The sequence below is a fragment of the Gossypium hirsutum genome, chromosome A13, assembly GCF_007990345.1.
Source record: "Gossypium hirsutum isolate 1008001.06 chromosome A13, Gossypium_hirsutum_v2.1, whole genome shotgun sequence".
NCBI classification, from domain to species: Eukaryota; Viridiplantae; Streptophyta; class Magnoliopsida; order Malvales; family Malvaceae; genus Gossypium; species Gossypium hirsutum.
This window is the reverse complement of record NC_053436.1, coordinates 107,208,623-107,227,597: the sequence shown is the minus strand read 5'-3', so window position 1 is coordinate 107,227,597 and position 18,975 is coordinate 107,208,623. Positions and strand designations below refer to the sequence as shown.

The 18,975-nt window shown below is 32.0% G+C and overlaps 3 protein-coding genes across 3 annotated transcripts; all 3 read left to right on the top strand.

Moving 5' to 3' along the window:
- The first annotated feature begins 775 nt into the window (after nucleotides 1-775).
- Nucleotides 776-2,502, top strand: LOC121212575 (alpha-galactosidase 1-like). Its single transcript, XM_041085654.1, has 10 exons — nucleotides 776-869; nucleotides 957-1,015; nucleotides 1,091-1,156; nucleotides 1,261-1,344; nucleotides 1,422-1,486; nucleotides 1,568-1,650; nucleotides 1,738-1,828; nucleotides 1,919-1,968; nucleotides 2,060-2,200; nucleotides 2,298-2,502. Exons 3-10 carry the CDS (start codon nucleotides 1,101-1,103, stop codon nucleotides 2,388-2,390), a joined length of 663 nt encoding a protein of 220 aa, XP_040941588.1. The 5' UTR covers nucleotides 776-869; nucleotides 957-1,015; nucleotides 1,091-1,100; the 3' UTR covers nucleotides 2,391-2,502.
- A 2,717-nt stretch (nucleotides 2,503-5,219) lies between these two features.
- LOC107893313 (protein phosphatase 1 regulatory inhibitor subunit PPP1R7 homolog) lies at nucleotides 5,220-8,212 on the top strand. Its single transcript, XM_016818266.2, has 7 exons — nucleotides 5,220-5,689; nucleotides 6,255-6,485; nucleotides 6,687-6,833; nucleotides 6,925-7,067; nucleotides 7,139-7,253; nucleotides 7,816-7,935; nucleotides 8,031-8,212. Exons 1-6 carry the CDS (start codon nucleotides 5,390-5,392, stop codon nucleotides 7,894-7,896), a joined length of 1,017 nt encoding a protein of 338 aa, XP_016673755.1. The 5' UTR covers nucleotides 5,220-5,389; the 3' UTR covers nucleotides 7,897-7,935; nucleotides 8,031-8,212.
- A 3,059-nt stretch (nucleotides 8,213-11,271) lies between these two features.
- LOC107894455 (dolichyl-diphosphooligosaccharide--protein glycosyltransferase subunit STT3A) lies at nucleotides 11,272-18,712 on the top strand. Its single transcript, XM_016819728.2, is given in 24 exon segments — nucleotides 11,272-11,543; nucleotides 11,857-11,919; nucleotides 12,026-12,050; nucleotides 12,053-12,080; nucleotides 12,195-12,266; nucleotides 12,399-12,504; nucleotides 12,596-12,646; nucleotides 12,910-13,005; nucleotides 13,202-13,261; nucleotides 13,345-13,458; nucleotides 13,869-13,955; nucleotides 14,369-14,472; nucleotides 14,678-14,773; nucleotides 15,169-15,289; nucleotides 15,385-15,465; nucleotides 15,566-15,697; nucleotides 15,793-16,044; nucleotides 16,630-16,773; nucleotides 17,114-17,300; nucleotides 17,377-17,474; nucleotides 17,631-17,710; nucleotides 17,813-17,900; nucleotides 18,170-18,259; nucleotides 18,398-18,712. Coding segments are annotated over 24 exon segments (2,379 nt in total). The 5' UTR covers nucleotides 11,272-11,402; the 3' UTR covers nucleotides 18,461-18,712.
- Nucleotides 18,713-18,975: the final 263 nt, after the last annotated feature.

Here is an 18,975-nt window from a genome sequence, read left to right as displayed (position 1 = left end):
TAGAAAAGAGGAAGTTTTTTCTGTGTTGGTTTTATTTTAGGTTTCAAAATAAGAGTGTCACGTGCTTCTACGCTTTTAAATTTTTCAAATTCAGCAGTTCTCACGTGACATTGTTTTGGATAAGCTACTACTCGTATTTAATTCATTTACCTTTAGGATATGTTTGGTTCAGTGTATTACCTAATACAATACAGGCCGAATACGCGCGTATTACATGACGCCTCTAATCCGGCGTTTGGTTCGCTGTAATAGGCATTACGGGCGTAAACCAATCCCGACCTAATCCCCTTTTTCGCTGCTTTTGTAATCCCTTCCCAAATACCTATTACGTCCGCCTTCCGTCCCCTGCTCTCTGTTTTACCCTCCCTCCCTACCCGACCCTCTCCTATTCTGTCCTCAAAATTTCTCCTTCCATCTCCCACCGTTTTTGTTTATTATTCTGTCCACATCGTTTCTTCAGTCTCTGTCTCCTCCCATTTCCTCCCAACCCCTTTGAAAGTGAAGCGTTTTTCGGGTCATCACCTCTAATCCAATATCGGGTGAGTTTTATTTCGGACCGAAATTAATCTGCCAATTCTTTTGTTCGACAATCTTTTATCAAATATTTTTGCATGGTTATGAATCTTTAGTCTTCAGTAGTTTCTGTTGAAATTGCTATTTTATTTTATGAAATTGTTGCTGATTTCATTGGAATTATTGTATAATTGCACTTGTGGCTTTTTATTCTTCAGTAGTTTAATGCTGATTTCATGGTTATGAATCTTTTACTCTTCTGTAGTTTTAGTTAACGAAAGTTTTTCTGGGTTTAATATCCCTTGCCTGGTTCACTCGGTTTCGAAGAACAGGATGCTAAAACCTTTGCTTCCTGGGTATGATTTTCAGTGATCATTTCCCTTGTTTTAATTGAACCTAAAGCTTAATCAAGTTGGTTCGTGCGATAATTGTTTTGTATGCAGGGTATTGATTATTTGAAGTATGATAACTGTCACCATGATGGATCAAAGCCAATTGAAAGGTGGTGTAGTTGTCTTCTTTGTTTTGATTTGCAGCCATATTATATGCTTATATATTGCTTTAATTTTTCGTGTAGATATCCTGTTATGTCTAAAGCTTTGAAGAAGGCTGGCCGCCCCATATTCTTTTCTCTGTGTGAATGGTACTGTCTAAATCACAGTTTGATTTAAGCTTTTAATTTAAGTAACGATTTTCTGATTCTTTTTTTTTTTTACTTTGCCATGTGTTTGATTTTTTGTTTCTTAGGGGAGAAATGCACCCTGCTGAATGGGGTTTCCATGTAGGAAATAGCTGGAGGACAACTTGTGACATAACTGATACATGGGAAAGGTAAAGATTTGTTAACGTATTTGGAGGATGTTAGAGTCGGCCTAGAGTATAACTTACGATATTTTGTTGCCTGGCAGTATGATTTCGAGAGCTGATCAAAATGAATTGTATGCTCAATATGCAAGGCCCGGTGGTTGGAATGGTTAGAGTTTTCTTCTAGTTCTGCAATTTTTTTTGAACCATATTAAATGTTTTGTGATTACAATTCTTGTTATATCGATAGATCCGGACATGCTTGAGATCGGGAATGGAGGGATGACGAAAGATGAATATATAGTACATTTCAGCTTATGGGCTATTTCCAAGGTATTACAATTGATATTCACCTTTTTTATGCTTGTTGATATGCATGATGTTGCATATCTGGTCTGAAAAACATGAATGCTATTGCAGGCTCCTCTTCTTCTCGGCTGCGACATAAGGAATATGACACAAGAGACTATAGAGATCATTTCAAACAAAGAGGTCATTGCTGTTAACCAAGGTACATAATTAGAAGTACAGTTCTTCAAAAACGCTTTAATGCATCAATAGTTATCGAACTTTTTTAACTTAATGCGATCTTCTGCATTAGATTCTTATGGTATTCAAGCTAGGAAGGCTAGGATGCACGGTGATGAAGAGGTGAAACCTATGCAACAACCCCTTTTGCTTAACCATATGATCATATAACATGCTCGGATTGGTCACTTACCTTTTCGGTGCCTTGTAACAGATTTGGGTTGCGCCACTTTCCAGCTATAGGACAGTAGTTGTCATTCTCAATAGGGGTTCAGTTCGCTATTCTGTAACCGCGTTCTGGGAGGATATGGGACTAGACCCCAACACTGTAGTTGAAGCTAGGGACCTTTGGGAGGTACTCAAATTATAGCTACAAGCTTTATAGTATATCCTACTGTCATTTTCCATTGCTTTAGTTCACTTATTCATGCACATTTATGAATCTCTTGCAGCATAAAACATTGAAGAACCGATTTGTGGGCAATATTACAACAATGTTGAACCCTCATTCATGCAAAATGTATGTGTTGAACCCAATTTCTTGAACTTAGTGATTCTTGAATTGGGTCACTTTCTTTTCTTTTTTTCTTTTGGATTAGCATTTTGGAATTAGGAATTAGTTCTTTAATAATATTTGATGAAGAAAGCTTTCCTCTTCAATGTAGTTGGATTAGCACTTGTAATTAGTTTCTTAATAATATGAATGAAGTAAGCTTTTTTACTCCAATGTCAGATGTGGTTGCTGTACTCTTGCAGATTTTTTTCATATTTATTCATTAGATTCAAGTCATTGAAGATGATAAAAACAGAAATGAATTGGACTTAATTACTACAAATCCAGGTCTCCAAATTGTATTATATATTATGGTTTGAGTAAATTCATATAAGAATATTAATTATTAAGAATTTTATTAAATTATATATTTTAATTAAAATATATTTAATAATAATTATGTTTAAATATGATTAAATTATTTATTATTGATATTAATCTTATTAAAATTTAAATAAAATAATTTACCAAAACAAATTTCTGCTAATTATTAAGAATTTTATTAAATTATATATTTTAATTAAAATATATTTAATAATAATTATGTTTAAATATGATTAAATTATTTATTATTGATATTAATCTTATTAAAATTTAAATAAAATAATTTACCAAAACAAATTTCTGCTAATTATTAAGAATTTTATTAAATTATATATTTTAATTAAAATATATTAAATAATAATTATGTTTAAATATGATTAAATTATTTATTTTTGATAATAAATAATCTTATTAAAATTTAAATAACAATAACAATAATCATTTACCAAAACAAATTTATGCTAAGGGTATTCTGGTCATTTTAGTTTTCTCCATTATGCTATTACACCTCTATTACATTCAACCAAATACAGTTTTACTATTACGCCTCTATTCCATTACATTCAACCAAACAGTTGATTTGCTATTACACCTCTATTCCATTACACCTCTAATCCAATCCAATACACCTCTAATCCAATACAGCGAACCAAACGTGCTCTTAAGTTTTAAGAATTTTATTTGTTATTTTTTAAATTTTAAAATTCATGTTTAATAGTTAATATTGTTAAATTTATTTTATTAAAAACAGATTTCTTATAATATCATTTTTTAGTTATATTGCTATTAAATGATTATTTTTTATTTTAAAATGTCATACCAACTAATTTAGCAACAAAAATGTAACATTATTAATAATTAGACTTAAATTTTAAATTTTAACAAATAAAAATAATGAATTTTTTAAAATAAAATAAGAAATAAATTCCAAATATGTAAAAAGTATATAAACTATGTCACAGAAAATTTAATGTGTGTCATTTATCTATATTAATAACAGAATAACTTAGTTAATATAGTCTCGATAATTTAAAATATATTTAAAATTGAAGACTATTTTAAAATGAGTGACAAAATTTAGGAATGCTTAGTACAATTAACTTAATATATTTTTACAAATCAATTAGCTCAATTTTAATATATTTTAATAGTAAAATTAAATAAGCAGAGATGAGCAGAGTAAAATTTAATCTATTGAATTTAAATTTGATTCATTGGATTATGAAATTAAATTGATGCCACAAAGTATAAGCTACTTCCTTAAAATGATAAAAATTTTAATTTAATCATTTAAAATTTATAAAAGTATAAGTTAATGCAATGATAATAACCTTAAGAAAATACATAATTTAATTCCGAGCCCCCAAAATAATTTATGGCTTCGTTCCTATTTATTAATGTATGTTAATTTAAATGGTAAAGACTTTGGTGTTACATAAGTAAAGTTTGGATTCGAGTTTTGTGTTAAGAGAACTTTGAATTTGTTTAAGGATTTGATTCGGTTTTACTTCATTTCTAATTTTTTAAAAATAAATTTTAGTTAAAATTCAAATTCACTTCCAAATATAAAAAAGTAATATATTTACAATTTTAAATTTATCTTATATTATATTTAAAGTATAAATATTAATATAAATTTTAAATGATATATCTTTGATAATCTAAAATTATAATCAAATCAATACAAAAATACAACAAATCAAATATTGAAATATATCTATCTAACAACATAAATATATTCAAATGGGCCTAATATATGGTGAAACTTAAGCATAGAATAAACTGAAGAGAATCAATATATGACATTCGCAAATGATAAGTCTCGAACATTGAAATAAGTTAAGGTATTTGCCAACACCGTAATGACTTCATTGGCGTATCATTTTTTAGAGTTTACAAATATAAATATATATATATCAAGGTTACTATAAAATAAAATCAAATATGATAATTGTCTAAGGCGTCGATCTTTTTAAACAAGACCAATAAGTTTGATCAGCAAAATTTCAAGTACCTCCAATATCATTAAATTGATATTAAATTTGCATTTTGGTTATTTAATTTAAAAAGTTACAAAATAGTTGTTAAATTATTTGAAAGTTTTCATTCAAGTTATTGAAATATTTGAAAGTTTTTATTTAAGTCATTGTGTTGTCAACGTTTTTTTCTTTTGAAGTTAGGCTAGCGAGCTCCGAATGACGATTTGACTATCAGTACGATGGATCGATACTCACTGGAGAGTAAAAAAAAAATTTAGATAGTAGAGATGGTGGTCAATTTAAAAAATCAAAGAAGAGAACTGTTTAGATTTTAGTTTACTGATTAATGATGTTCAAAATTATTTTACGAAAAAAATAAAAAATAAAAGCTCCAGTTTGGTAAAAAAAAAACCATACAACAAAATTTTAAATAAAACTTTTAAACTTATCAATTTTTTATATAACGGGCTTGGCCCAATTCCAAATTACTTGTAGTTTGCTAACCGCACCGTTTCGACGGGAACAAAATTAATAAACGACGTGTCGCTTCTCTAGCAAAATAGTTGTTCCCTTTAAAGCCATCAGGGAGGAGGATAAATAACAAAGAATAACAAAACTGCCGCCACGACGGTAGACGGAAGCTACTCCCATCTCCGATCACCGCCACCTTCCTAAGTCCACCACCAAAATGCAAAATCAAACCGAACCACCGCCGGAAACTAACTCGGACAAAGACGATCAAGCGATGGAGTTTGATTTATCATCCACCACCGCTCTCGATCTCACCAGCTTCCAGCTCCACGATCTCGACTCGGTGGAATTGCCGTCAAGCCTTACCGAGTTGGACCTTACTGCGAATCGCTTGTCGAAATTGGACCCTCGGATTGCGAATCTCATTAACCTCAGAAAGCTCTCTTTTCGGCAGAACCTCATCGACGATGCTGCTATCGAGTCGATCTCTAGCTGGGACTCATTATCTGGTCTTGAGGTAACCCTTTTCATTTCCTTGACCCCTTCAAAGCTTCGGTTTTTTTTTTGGTTGTATCGCTCCTTTAATTTTTCACTATTGTCTAACTTTTTTTTTTGGGTACAAATTGTAGAAATTATTTAAGAGATATGAAATTTATGTACTTAGGATCATTGGTTACTAGTCTCTCTATACTAAATGGAATAAAAGAAGAAGCAGGTAGATGTAAATTTAAGATTTTTTGGATAATTGAATATTAGGATTTTTTTTTAAATTATAAGGTAAACAATTTAATTTTAACGCTCGTACGATGCTAGATTGTTTGGAATATTTTAACTATTTATGTATTTTTTAATCACATATTTGCAATTATATCTTATTATTTGGTTTAGATTTTTAGCTTTCTTTGAGAAAGTAATTAGTACATAAAAGAAAGCAACAATTTGCAACCAGTGAGACTCTTACGATGTTATCAAATTGGTAAAAAAATGTTTTTTTTTTTCACTTCCTTTCTGTATTATCCATTGTTGATTATTTGTAGAACAATGAAGAAGCTTGGGGTTTTCTGTTTGTTTGTTCTGTACAGGAGTTAGTACTCAGGGATAATAAATTGACGAAAGTACCAGATGTCAGCTTATTCAAGAAGCTCTTGGTTTTTGATGTTTCTTTCAACGAAATCACTTCTCTTCATGGAATGTCGAAGGTCTCCAGCACACTGAAGGAACTCTATGTATCCAAAAATGAAGTTACTAAGATGGAGGAGATTGACCACTTGCATGAGTTGCAAATTCTTGAACTTGGTTCGAACAGATTACGGGTTAGTTTATAAACTGCTTGAATAATCTTTCTTGGATAAGCAAGTACCAAGTATTCATGGTATGTAATAGTTCGACATAAGTTTTTTGTCATTTACTTTCAGTGTTGAAGTAGTATACATCTATGATTGAAGTATAAGATCAGAGAGCTGTCTTATTAGTGTCTTTCAAGCATGATCTAAGCTGTGAAGTGCTTTCCTTAGGTAATGGAAAATTTGCAAAATTTCACAAAATTAGAAGAGCTGTGGCTGGGAAGGAATCGAATTAAAGCTATAAACCTTTGTGGGCTCAAATACATCAAGAAGATTAGCTTGCAAAGTAATCGTTTAACTTCTATGATAGGATTGGAGGTATTGCACTTTAAAAAATGCCGTTCTAAGAAAATCTTTTATATTCCATGACATTTTGATGATGTTTTACTTTGGAATTTTTGTTTTCAAGGAATGTGTTGCTCTAGAAGAGTTATATTTGAGCCACAATGGTATTTTAAAAATGGAAGGTCTATCAACATTGGTTAACCTCCGAGTATTAGATGTTTCATCAAATAAGCTAACATCAGTAAATGGCATACAAAACTTGACAAGGTATTTGAATTTCCCTTTCTGTCCTTAGGGATATTATCTTATCTTTGGTCGTTGACTAAATTTACCTGCAGGTTGGAGGACTTATGGCTCAATGACAACCAAATAGAATCACTTGAAAGTGTAGCTGAGGCGGTTTCTGGTTCAAGAGAAAAGCTCACCACTGTCTATCTTGAAAACAATCCATGTGTACGTCTGCAGCTCGAGGACTTAAAATCTCTAGAACTTTTGTTTTTCAACTTTTTCTTATTCATTTTTGTGATCCCACATTCCTTGCTATGGCTAATGAGTAAAGTATCTTTATTTCTCTATCTGGTTCTATGTCATACTTGGACCATAATTCTTTTTTAATCTTGTTTGCTATGGAGTTCCTTTCTTTTGATCACTTTTTCCTGACTTTGTATATGTTATCTTCACTATTATTTTCCTTGAATTAGTATTGAAAGAAGACACTAATTACTGATGGACTGTATTTTGATTCATACACGCACTATTTTCTCGCATAAACTAAATTCGTTGTCTACCTTACCAGACTGAGTTCAGTGAAACCTTTTGTCTATATCATCCTTCGCTTGACATATTGCATTTGATTTAGCAATAGCATATTAGTATTTATCTTATTAATGCCTTTAACTTTTGAAAATTCATGATTAATGCTCCACATTTCCTAATCTCAACTCTGCTAGCTTAATATTCATTCTTTTCTCTCTTAACCAATCCATATATGATCAAACTTATTGTTTTGTTGCAGGCAAAATCTCCAAACTACCAAGCTACCCTGAGACAAATTTTCCCCAATATCGAGCAAATCGATTCAAGCATATTTGCCTAGAAGTTTTTACAGTTCTGACTGGAATGTTGTAGCTTAAAGGTCAGTATTTTGCAATCATGTGGGAAATATATTCATGTAAAATATCTACCGTCTTTTATTTGTTGCAGTTTACTGAGTTTTCATTTTTGTTACAGGAAAACGGGGTTCCAGAAGCCTGCCCCAAATCTGGAATGGTTATGGAGACTAGGCTTATTTAATCATCCGATGTTGATTAAAATGTAATATTAATCATCTTTTGGGCATTCTTTATACCAACTGTTTTTTGTTTTAACTTATATTTCAAGCTATCTATCTTGCGAATAACGATATTAGACTTTCTGGGTTGTCATTCAGTTCCGAAACTCTTGAATGATGCATATATGCTTGAAGCATTATTATGGGGTACATATTAGCCTCGTATTAGTGAGTTTATCATTTTTGTTCCGGTATATATGTGATGGTACGTTTGGACATACCATTTTTGGTCTGATATTGGTCAGGTTGATACTGATTGTCTCGATATTATCGGTATTATCTTGTATTTTCTATGCCTTGGATCATAGGTTACCTTACCCACCTTTTCAGGCACCAGTAATAGCCTTAAGAAGAGTCAGTTTTTTCACCAATATCTCTATCACTATATCTTGCAATCATACTCTGCTCTACCGATGACAGCTTCTGTCACCGACCAACCTTTTTCTCACGAGTTTTATTGCACTGCAACAGGCCCTCCTTATTGTTCTTTGATTTGTTTGGTGTATTTAGCTTTCAGTCCGATTATAACAGCGGCTGAAGTTGACACAGCCCGAGTTCTCTTAGAATGAGAACTCAAGCAACTAAAGGCCGCAATTCCGCTCCTTAACCACCACCATCATCATAACATCTTTCTGCACCTTAACATCTCACTGCCTCCACTTTTCCGTAGCCGCCTTCTCTTCAACATGCAAAGCTTCTATTATTGTCTATCCTTCACTGTCCCCGATGTCGGGGGAAAATGCATTGTTGGCACCAGTCGGTACTCTGGAGGCTGAGACTTTTTGAATCCTCTTAAGCATAAAATGGTGGAGGCTTTCAAGAGAATCAACAGACGCCTCTACTATTTCTAAGTATACTCTCTTTAGCACCTGAATGGCGGATTAGGGCACTAGGTTTTGGTACTTAGAACAACGAAACTATTATTTTCGTTTCTATTTTACAAAAAAATATATATATATTTACCTTCAATAAGAATAGCCATTTGTCATACCGTCATCCCCTCTCTTTTTTTAAAAGTAAAATAAGATAAAAATAATAGTTGGCGTATTAAAATGGATAAAATGTTTTTAAGTGCAAAAATAAAAAAAACTGTTACAGTTCAATGGCCTATTGAATTCATTGTTTAATATCATATTTTTGTACTTTTATATTTTATTTAAAATTTTAAAAATTAACATAATGAAATTTAAACTTGAAATAATGTTTAATTATAATATTTTAATTTTATAATTTCAATAGTTTGTTTGTTGCATTAATTTAGTATAGATGGAGTGGATTTAGATATTTAAGAAAGTTAAAATATTCAATCGGTCGCTATTCCTGACTGCCTAGCAGAATGTATGCCATGATATTCGAGAACGCCTAAAACCTTTTCCACAGTCCAAGATTGGGCTACATTGGTCCACCTTTATTACCTAATAATAATAATAATAATAATAATAATAATAATAATAATAATAATAATAATAATATTTTTTGGATAATCAAGTGATAAATAATAGATTCTTACTGTTTAAATTAAGTTAATGTAAATATTTGTAAAAGTTACTAATACCTACTATCTACATCAAGAGGATTTATTATTAACAGGCTCTACAATAAGATTGTAATTTTCTTTTCTTTTTTTCCTTTAATCTAGAAGATTTTATCATCAAACCAATTAAAAAATAATTAATACCTAATAAATCTATATTTAAGGTAAAACCAAAGATGTTTGAAGTAAATACTATCAGTTGGTTGGATCGAAAATCAATCAAAGTATCAATTCAAAAAATAGTATTGAATCGTTTAGATTTGGAATTAGTATAAATTGGTGCTTGAACTAGAAATTTTTTTTTGAATTTTTTATAATTTTTTAATTGAACTAATAGAATCAATAAAATCAATAAATCGATAATTTGATCAATTCAATCACTCTTACAATCTTAAATAGTGTAGTACATTTAAATATTTAATATCAACTAATAAAATATCAACATCCATAATGTAAATTCCCACTGTCAGCTGATGCTTGCATGAGTATTTCTCATAAGATATATTTACATTCCTTTAAATTTTATTTTTTTATTAAATGAAAAAAAGCGTTGATAAAAATAAATAATTCAGTGTCGTACCAATATACATATAGCTTATGTTCAAGTACGAAGGCAAAAAGTCTATATTTTGTAAAAAAAATTGTGAATTACTTTAACTTCCATTTGATTAGTCTAATGCTAAAGCATGTTATATTCTTTTTAAGAGATATATGTTCAAATATTGAATATGATATTATTGAAAGGGATAATTATAAACCCGAATATGAACTGTTAAATGATATGAAAAATAAAAAAAATATAAAATTCTAGAGGTGATAATTTTTTATATATTAAGTGAATTATTATATATATTTAAAATAATTAAGATATAATATTTTAAATTAATACAGTAATAAAAATATTTTTTATTATAATATTTAATATAAGTACAACATTAATCAAATTTAAAAATAATCTAAAATACTTTTTAATAAAAATAAAATATTATGTAGTAATAAAAAAATTGAGATTAATGGATTCAAATAATAAAATAAGATTTAAGGTTTTTTTAAAAAAAATGGAATAAAAAGTTTTAAGATCCAATGGAAGAGTTTCATAAACTTTTATATGAATATATTTCGATTAATGTTAAAGAAAATAAACTTATTAAACATAAATTTTCTAATAAAGATAATTTAATAAAATAGGATGCAATCTTTTAATCAATTAACAAAAAAATAAATTCGAACAAATTAAAATAATACATTTGATAATGTACTAAATAATCTTACATAGTAAAAATATTATGAAAATTTATATATTAAAAGTTAAATTGTATTTTATTTATTTTATTAAAAAATAAATAAATAAATTATTGTATATTATATCAAATAATAAATTAATTATTTTTATTAAAAATTAATCTATTTGTATAATTAAAACTAACGCCGCTATCAAAATAAACATGAATGTCATATGTTTAGCATCCTTATATATATATAAACCATTTCATACGATAACCTAGTTACCAAAAATGATTTTACATTCGGCCATCTGGAAATATAAGGTTAATATCGTCATTCTAATACCTCGAATACACCCAAAAAAAAAAAAAGACATTCCATAGGGTAAGGGCGATTTCGTAATTCCATCATTTCTCTCATTCCCTACTACAAAGTCATACCATCTGCAACGGCCAAACCCCCCTCTCTACACACTCTCTCTGTCCCTTCGCATTGGACTGTTGATTGGCCGTCAATGGCGGCTCCAGAGGCCTCAACCGCCGCCGTACCGACTCTATATACCAATAACACCTTGCGAAATGCTTTCGGCGGTGTTCTCTCTTTCTTCATCCTCCTCCTGATCGGAGTTCTCGCTTTCTCGATCCGTCTTTTCTCTGTAAGATCTTTTATTCCTCGTCCTTTTGTTATTCTTCTGGATCGATCTGTAATATTATTTCCTAGAATTCAATTTTCGCCCCTTTTGCCGCGAAGGAATGGTTAAAAACGAAACGAAGTTAAATTGAGCTGAATATTGACTCGCATATTTGAAAATTTTTTCCATTTTCTATTTAATCTTTGTTCAATTTGAATGTTCTTCAATTTGGATGATAAGACAGAGGAATGTGAAGGGAAATTTATCATTTGATTCTATTTATTGCGTATGAATTGCTTAGTAGTTTGGAATTCTTCTGTCCTTTTTACGTTTTCAGGTTATAAAATACGAGAGTGTTATTCATGAGTTCGATCCTTACTTTAATTACAGAGTCACTCAGGTCAGTTGATTCAATTTATTGCTATCTTTAGTCCCTTATGTCATTTTGTCAAGTTTTGGATCTTAAGTTACTTATCAAGATGATTTGGTTATCTTGTTGGTTTCAGTTTCTTACAAAGAAGGGAATTTATGAATTTGGAATTGGTTTGATGATCGAACTTGGTAATTGCAAATTAGTAGTTAATTTATGTTGTTTATGGTTGTAGACTTCTAGGTTTTTACTATGTTATTGTTCAGCATTTCTGAACAAGCGTGCTTGTTTTTGGTATAATCAAGGTACCCTCTTGGGCGCGTGATTGGCGGAACTGTTTACCCTGGGTTGACCTTGACAGCTGGCACCATTTGGTGGTATGTTTCCTGAAAGTTAATAGGCGAAAAGAAAAACTATTTCTATTAAAATTTTCTATATAAATTTATATTTTTTGTATAAAATTTCCATTTTTTTGCGTTTGACTTGTTTTTCTTTCCCTGTTGCATCAGGCTGTTAAATTCTTTAAATATTCCACTGTCTGTGGAAACCGTTTGTGTTTTTACTGCACCTATATTCTCTGCTTTTGCTTCATGGGCGACATACCTCTTGACTAAGGTCTTTATTATGCCTAAATTTATATGTGTAGTGAATTGTTATACGGTTATTAGCCTTAAATATTCTTGATATTCTATTGCCTTTTCTATAGGAAGTTAAGGGTGCTGGTGCTGGACTGACATCTGCTGTTCTTTTAGCCATGGTAAATCAAGGAAGAGATATATGTAGCATTATCAGAGTTCATTCATTTATTATAACTATTTAAAACTTCAATTTTGAACAACAGTGGTTGAACATCGTTTCATTCTGCGCATTGATGAGTAAATCTTACCATTGCTTTTATTGGTCTGTATCCATGTCTCTGTTGGCAATATTTGGCAATGGCATGTTTCTATGTCAACTTATGGTGTAAATGTGTCTTATGAATGACATCTTATTTCAATTCATTTACATTCTTCTTTGCAGGTTCCATCATATATCTCCCGGTCTGTTGCCGGTAGCTATGACAATGAAGCTGTAGCAATATTTGCTTTGATCTTCACTTTCTATCTTTATTTAAAGGTTAGACTTTGGTTGATGTAAGTTCATTTTATTTGTCTATAATTTTGAGTTCTAATGCATGAGGTATAGTTCGGTTTAATTTACTGGTGAATGGTATCTCACCTTTGACAATAATCTGCTATTTATTTTCACTTGAGTTTCCTTCCATTAACTATTTTCAAGTCTGACTATTCTCTTCATTATTGGTTATCCGCAGACCCTAAATACTGGATCCCTGTTTTATGCCACCTTAAATTCACTTGCATACTTTTATATGGTAGGCTTCTTGTGCTAACTTTTATCTGTGTTCTTGTTTTCACTCATTATTTATGTTTCTCGGTTAATTATTTTGTTTTCTAGGTCTGCTCTTGGGGAGGATACACATTCATTATTAACCTCATTCCAATGCATGTGCTTCTATGCATTGTAACTGGTCGATATTCTTCTCGATTGTACATCGCTTATGCTCCTCTCGTAAGTATCTGAATTACTAAGGAAGCTGGAATACTAGTCAATAGCAACAGGAATAGGCTTTCAGTATGCCATTGAAAACATTTCTTGTAGGGATCAGGCTGATTGGCAATGTGCTAAAATTAAAATATTTCATCGAACTCCTAATATTTGAAATTATTTATCCATTATATAGATACTTTAACTTGTTAGATGTGCATTTATGTATTACATTTAATTTTAACCTTGAGTTTGTCTTTGTGGATGGAAAACTCATTTGTACAAATAAAGGTGTTATAGTCTTCTTTCTCAGTTAATGATGGTGGCATTTTTAAAGAATGTATCTTTTCCCACCCTTGAATAGAGGACCAAAATCTTTATGCAGATCTCTACTTGGACTTGATTATAAGTCTAATTGTAACTGTTTGCTGCAGGTTGTTTTGGGAACATTACTAGCTGCTTTGGTGCCAGTAGTGGGGTTTAATGCTGTGATGACATCAGAGCATTTTGCATCATTTTTGGTAAGGTTTTTCCTTTATCTTTTCCCTGATTTGTTGGCTGCTTTTGTTATTATCTTGTTTTTCTTGTTGCAATTCATTTGTCTTGCAATCTTAGGTTGTTATAGCCGTGCCATTTTTAGGTATAGGTAACTATCAAGAGTCAATCATTCTTGCTAGCATTTCATGTTATTAACTGTTCCACTTGAGGAGCTGTTGCTGTATGACCAACTATTTTGTGCAAAATGCCCAATGACATTACGATTCACAGATGTGCTTTTAGGCTCTAGAACAAGAGACAAATAGAAGTCTTCGAAATCTTGTTAGCATAAGCACTATTCCGATTTCCGAATTAACTCACGTCCTCATTTTCTATTTCTTGGTTCATGTGATGCTATTCCTTGCTCCTTGATCTGATTTTGTTTTCCCCTCTGCAGGTTTTCATTATTATCCATGTAGTGGCTTTTGTGTACTATATCAAGGGGATTCTTTCCCCCAAAATGTTTAAAGTTGCTGTGACACTTGTTGTGACTGTTGGCCTGTAAGCTTTCCTTCTCTTCTGTTTCCATAACTTTTTCAGGGAAACATGATTTGATATACCAATGGAATGAGTATTTTGTGATTTAAACTTTCTTATTAATCAGTTTAGCATACAATGAACAATAAACCATATAACTTGTAGATTTGATTGATAAGCATATGAAAAGATGCAGGACTAATTGACCTTACATGGTTTCTGTTCTCAGGGCAGTGTGTTGTGCTGTGATAGCTGTACTTATAGCATTAGTAGCTTCCAGTCCAACAAAGGGATGGAGTGGACGAAGCTTAAGTCTGCTTGACCCGTAAGTACCTAATTCATTTCAGTATATTACATGTGACTGTTTCTGCATGAAACTATAAATGAAGCCAAGTAGAAGGAATTGTGGTCAATGATAGTGCAGTCTTATGCTCCTTGCAGCTCAAATTATCTTGACATCTTAGTTTGGCATGGATCTAGTTTTGAGGGGCTTTTTGTGCTGTGCAATTCTTAAAACCTAAGACATAAACGAGGTGCCAGAAAACTATTTGGTTGGTTTAGTAATAAGTGTGTTGCCACTTGCCATGCAAACAGTATTTTCTGTTTTTATACCTTGTATGATTTGTTTAGAGTTTTTTTTTCTTTTTTGGGTACAAGTTTGGAGTTTGTTGAAAGGTTAGCTGTTTAAGTTCTTTCCATTTTCTTAATGCATTTTGACAGAACTTATGCAAGCAAATATATACCAATCATTGCTAGTGTTAGTGAACATCAACCACCTACTTGGCCATCTTATTTCATGGACATTAATGTTTTGGCCTTCTTGGTTCCAGCTGGTATCATTGTAAGTCTCTACCTTTCACAACTATTGTAGCTTTTTGCTTCTAATTTAGAAATTCATCTACTATAACCAATAACTTTTATTTCCCTTGTTGGAAGGCCTGCTTTTTGCCTTTATCAGATGCAAGCTCATTCGTTGTCCTCTATATTGCAACCTCTGTATATTTCTCTGGAGTAATGGTAAGAGGAAAATGGACACAGTCAATTTCATGCCATTACTCTGCTAGCTTCTGTTCCTTTGTCCGAATAATGTAGAACCTCTCGTGGTCTAATCATACAGGTCCGCTTAATGCTTGTGCTTGCTCCAGCTGCGTGCATCACATCTGGAATTGCCCTTTCCGAAGCTTTTGATGTTTTAACCGGATCAATAAAGTTTCAGCTACCTGGAGTAACAAGCAATGCTGAAGTTGATGTAAGCAGGTTTATTTATCCATACTAGGTCAACCATTTGATGAAGTCATTTAGCTACAGGACTGAATATCTTTTCTGCTGCCTCTGATCTTTAAGGCAGGGGAAACTAGTTCTGATACTAGTGAAGCACAGACTGATGAAGTAAAGGCAGAGAAACCTGATGACACATCAAAGAATCGACCCTTAAAGAAAAGCAAGAAGAAGGAAAGGGAGCTTGCGGAAAATCCTCCTGCCAAAGCCACAGCCAAAGCCAAAGCCAAAGCTGAGAAGAAGAGGCTTCTTGCTTTACCTTTGGAGGCATCTGTGATTTCACTTCTCTTACTGGTTGTGCTGGGCGCCTTCTATGTGGTATTCTGATTTGGCCTCTTATATCCTCTAATTGCTTGTGCTTGCCAGTGCTTTTGTTCTAGAAGTTTGTGCATCACTAAATAGACTGTTATGGCAATGAGATGATGTTGATCTTAACTGTTGAGCGATAGTTCTGGTTGTAGAGAAGGATTTATTTAGTTAATTTTGGTCTCAAATTCTGTGTGGATATATGTTCCTATGAGCTGGTTGTAGAGCTCATGTTGAAAGGAAGGGATAATTTTTGCAACTAATAAAAAGACAGTTTCTGCTTTTTGATGATCTCAAAAAGTTTTAAATTCTCTTCCATTCTTTGAGTTCGGATTTAGCAGTGGCATTAATAGGTTGCCAAATGCCAATGAAAGAGTTGTAAGAAATAAGAATCTACTAATTGATAAAGCAAAAATTAAAGGTTGCTCTGTTTGAAAGATATAAATATATTATTTATTAATCTAAATGGGAATTAAAACTTTGTTACTAATTCTTTCAATTTTAGTTTTGCATGAAATTTCCTGACATGTTCATCTCTTGGTCACTTCTTGTTTTTATCATAAAAAGCCTAACATACTGTTGCACTTCTCTTTGCAGGTTCATTCTGTTTGGGCTGCAGCAGAAGCTTATTCAGCTCCTTCAATAGTTTTAACCACTCGTTCACGTGATGGTCTACATGTTTTTGATGATTTTAGAGAGGCTTATGCATGGTTGAGCCATAATACAGATGTCGATGATAAAGTAAGTTCTCCCCATATTAGCTTCTCTGGATTTTGAACATTTTTTTTACCAGTCTGCATGGAAGTTTTAGGGTTACGTTTTTGTAGAATAAATACTAATTAATCAAAAAATAATATTTCAAGCTCTGTGGTCAATGTTGATATTTTGAGCATGTAACGGGTGGGCCGTGATTCCTCATTGGTGATAATTTTGCCGATTTAGGTGTTTTCCTCTTAAAATTTCTTGGCTGAGCTCGTTTTGCATGTAGCATTGTACTTCACTGTTGAATATAACATATTATAACCTTTTTAAGTTGGCAAAAAGGGGTCTAGTTTGACCGTGTAAGTGAATTTCATGGCAGGTTGCATCATGGTGGGACTATGGTTACCAAACCACCGCCATGGCTAATCGCACTGTTATTGTTGACAATAATACCTGGAACAATACTCATATCGCAACTGTTGGTACTGCCATGTCTTCTCCTGAAAGGGCAGCTTGGGAAATTTTCCACTCCTTGGATGTCAAATATGTTCTCGTAGTCTTTGGAGGTATGGTTTCTTTTTTGTTCACATGAAATACACTGTCTTAATGTATTAATTTTCTGACAATTTACTTCCTCCTTAGGCCTCATTGGTTACCCCAGTGATGATATTAATAAGTTCCTGTGGATGGTTCGAATCGGAGGTGGTGTCTTTCCTCATATCAAGGAACCAGATTATCTTGTAAGTTCTCTGTGCTGGCATTGCTTAAAAGATGCACCCTTGTTGAAAGTTAAACAACAAAGAAACTTCTTTTTTTGCGAGAAAAATTCCTCCTTATTAAGTACAACGATACTTAAGCTTCCTTCCTGACTTGGTTATTTTACTTATTGTCTACAGAGAGACGGACAATATCGAATTGACTCCCAGGCCACTCCAACCATGCTAAATTGTCTAATGTATAAACTCTCATATTACAGGTCCGTAGCTGTTAACTTCTGACTTCCGAGTATATATATGTGGTTTTTTATCACTATTGTTATAGCAGCTAAACTTAATCTCTCAATTTACACATTGTACAGGTTTGTTGAAACCGATGGGAAAGCCTATGATAGAGTTAGGCGGACAGAGATCGGAAAGAAATATTTTAAACTCACTCATTTTGAGGAGGTTAGATGATCCTGATTTCTTCCCTTGATTTAAATAACAACCGCAGAACATGAAATATTCCCAATACTATTCTTTTAAAAATAATTTTAACACGATTAATGTGATTTTTCGGCCTAAATTGAGCATATTTGTGTTGAACACATACTATAACCGACACTCACCGTGTTCAAATAACATAGCATGATGGATGAGAATGAATAAAATTTCTCTTTTCAAGTATTTTACCGAGAAGATGCCTTTATTTTATTTATCTATTTTGTTGAATTTAGGTATTCACAACACATCATTGGATGGTTCGGATATATAAACTGAAGCCTCTTAAGAACAGGATTCGGGGAAAGGCAAAGAAATCAAAATTGGTACATATAATCGACTCAATGATCCTCATACACGAAAACACACACTCACACACACACAGAAGTAGATTCTTTTATCCTGTGCCGAAAGATCCGACTCGATGTTAACTTATACCTCATTTTCTATATTATGCTTTGCAGAAAACTAGTTCAACAAGCAGTTCTAAAAGAAGTGGAACCAAAAAGAAGAATCCATGGCAGTAGGAAACAGAATATTGATACCAATGGTAAAAATTTCTCTGTAACTCGAGTAGAATCGTTTGTTTGCCAAAAGAGCCTTTTAGGTTTTGCTCGGTAGCGAGAATGAAAGGAGACGGGAAGTTTGTTATTCCAATAATTGTTCAGACTCTTTTTCAGCTTTCCTATCGAGCAAACCCGTGATAGAGTTTGATTACGCCGGCTATGTTAGGTGATTTTCTTTGAGAATTACAATATATAAATCAAAACGATTTTGCAGGTTTCGCTTGATCTTTGTAATCTGTAACGCATCAGGTTCAGGGTTAACATCAGATTTAGGTCAAGTTAAGATATAATGCTCATATCATATTTATGTGTTTAAGTCTGGCTTAAAGCAGAGAATTTTAAGGAAAATTATTTCGTGCATTGCAGGTAGCATTGAAAAACTTTGCTTAAAAAATTCCATAAGCATAAATGAGATATTACCATGTGTTTTTAGAAAATATTTAAATTTTTTTAAAGTAAATCTTGTTTGTGAAGTT

Bases quoted from the DNA above. Each gene is read 5' to 3' on its own strand.
- LOC121212575 (XM_041085654.1), top strand. From the start codon at position 1,101: ATGTCTAAAGCTTTGAAGAAGGCTGGCCGCCCCATATTCTTTTCTCTG. The intron at 1,157-1,260 runs GTACTGTCTAAA...TTTGTTTCTTAG, and splicing joins TTCTTTTCTCTGTGTGAATG to GGGAGAAATGCACCCTGCTG. The intron at 2,201-2,297 runs GTACTCAAATTA...AATCTCTTGCAG, and splicing joins AAGCTAGGGACCTTTGGGAG to CATAAAACATTGAAGAACCG.
- LOC107893313 (XM_016818266.2), top strand. From the start codon at position 5,390: ATGCAAAATCAAACCGAACCACCGCCGGAAACTAACTCGGACAAAGAC. The intron at 6,834-6,924 runs GTATTGCACTTT...TTTGTTTTCAAG, and splicing joins CTTCTATGATAGGATTGGAG to GAATGTGTTGCTCTAGAAGA. The intron at 7,254-7,815 runs GTACGTCTGCAG...GTTTTGTTGCAG, and splicing joins ATCTTGAAAACAATCCATGT to GCAAAATCTCCAAACTACCA.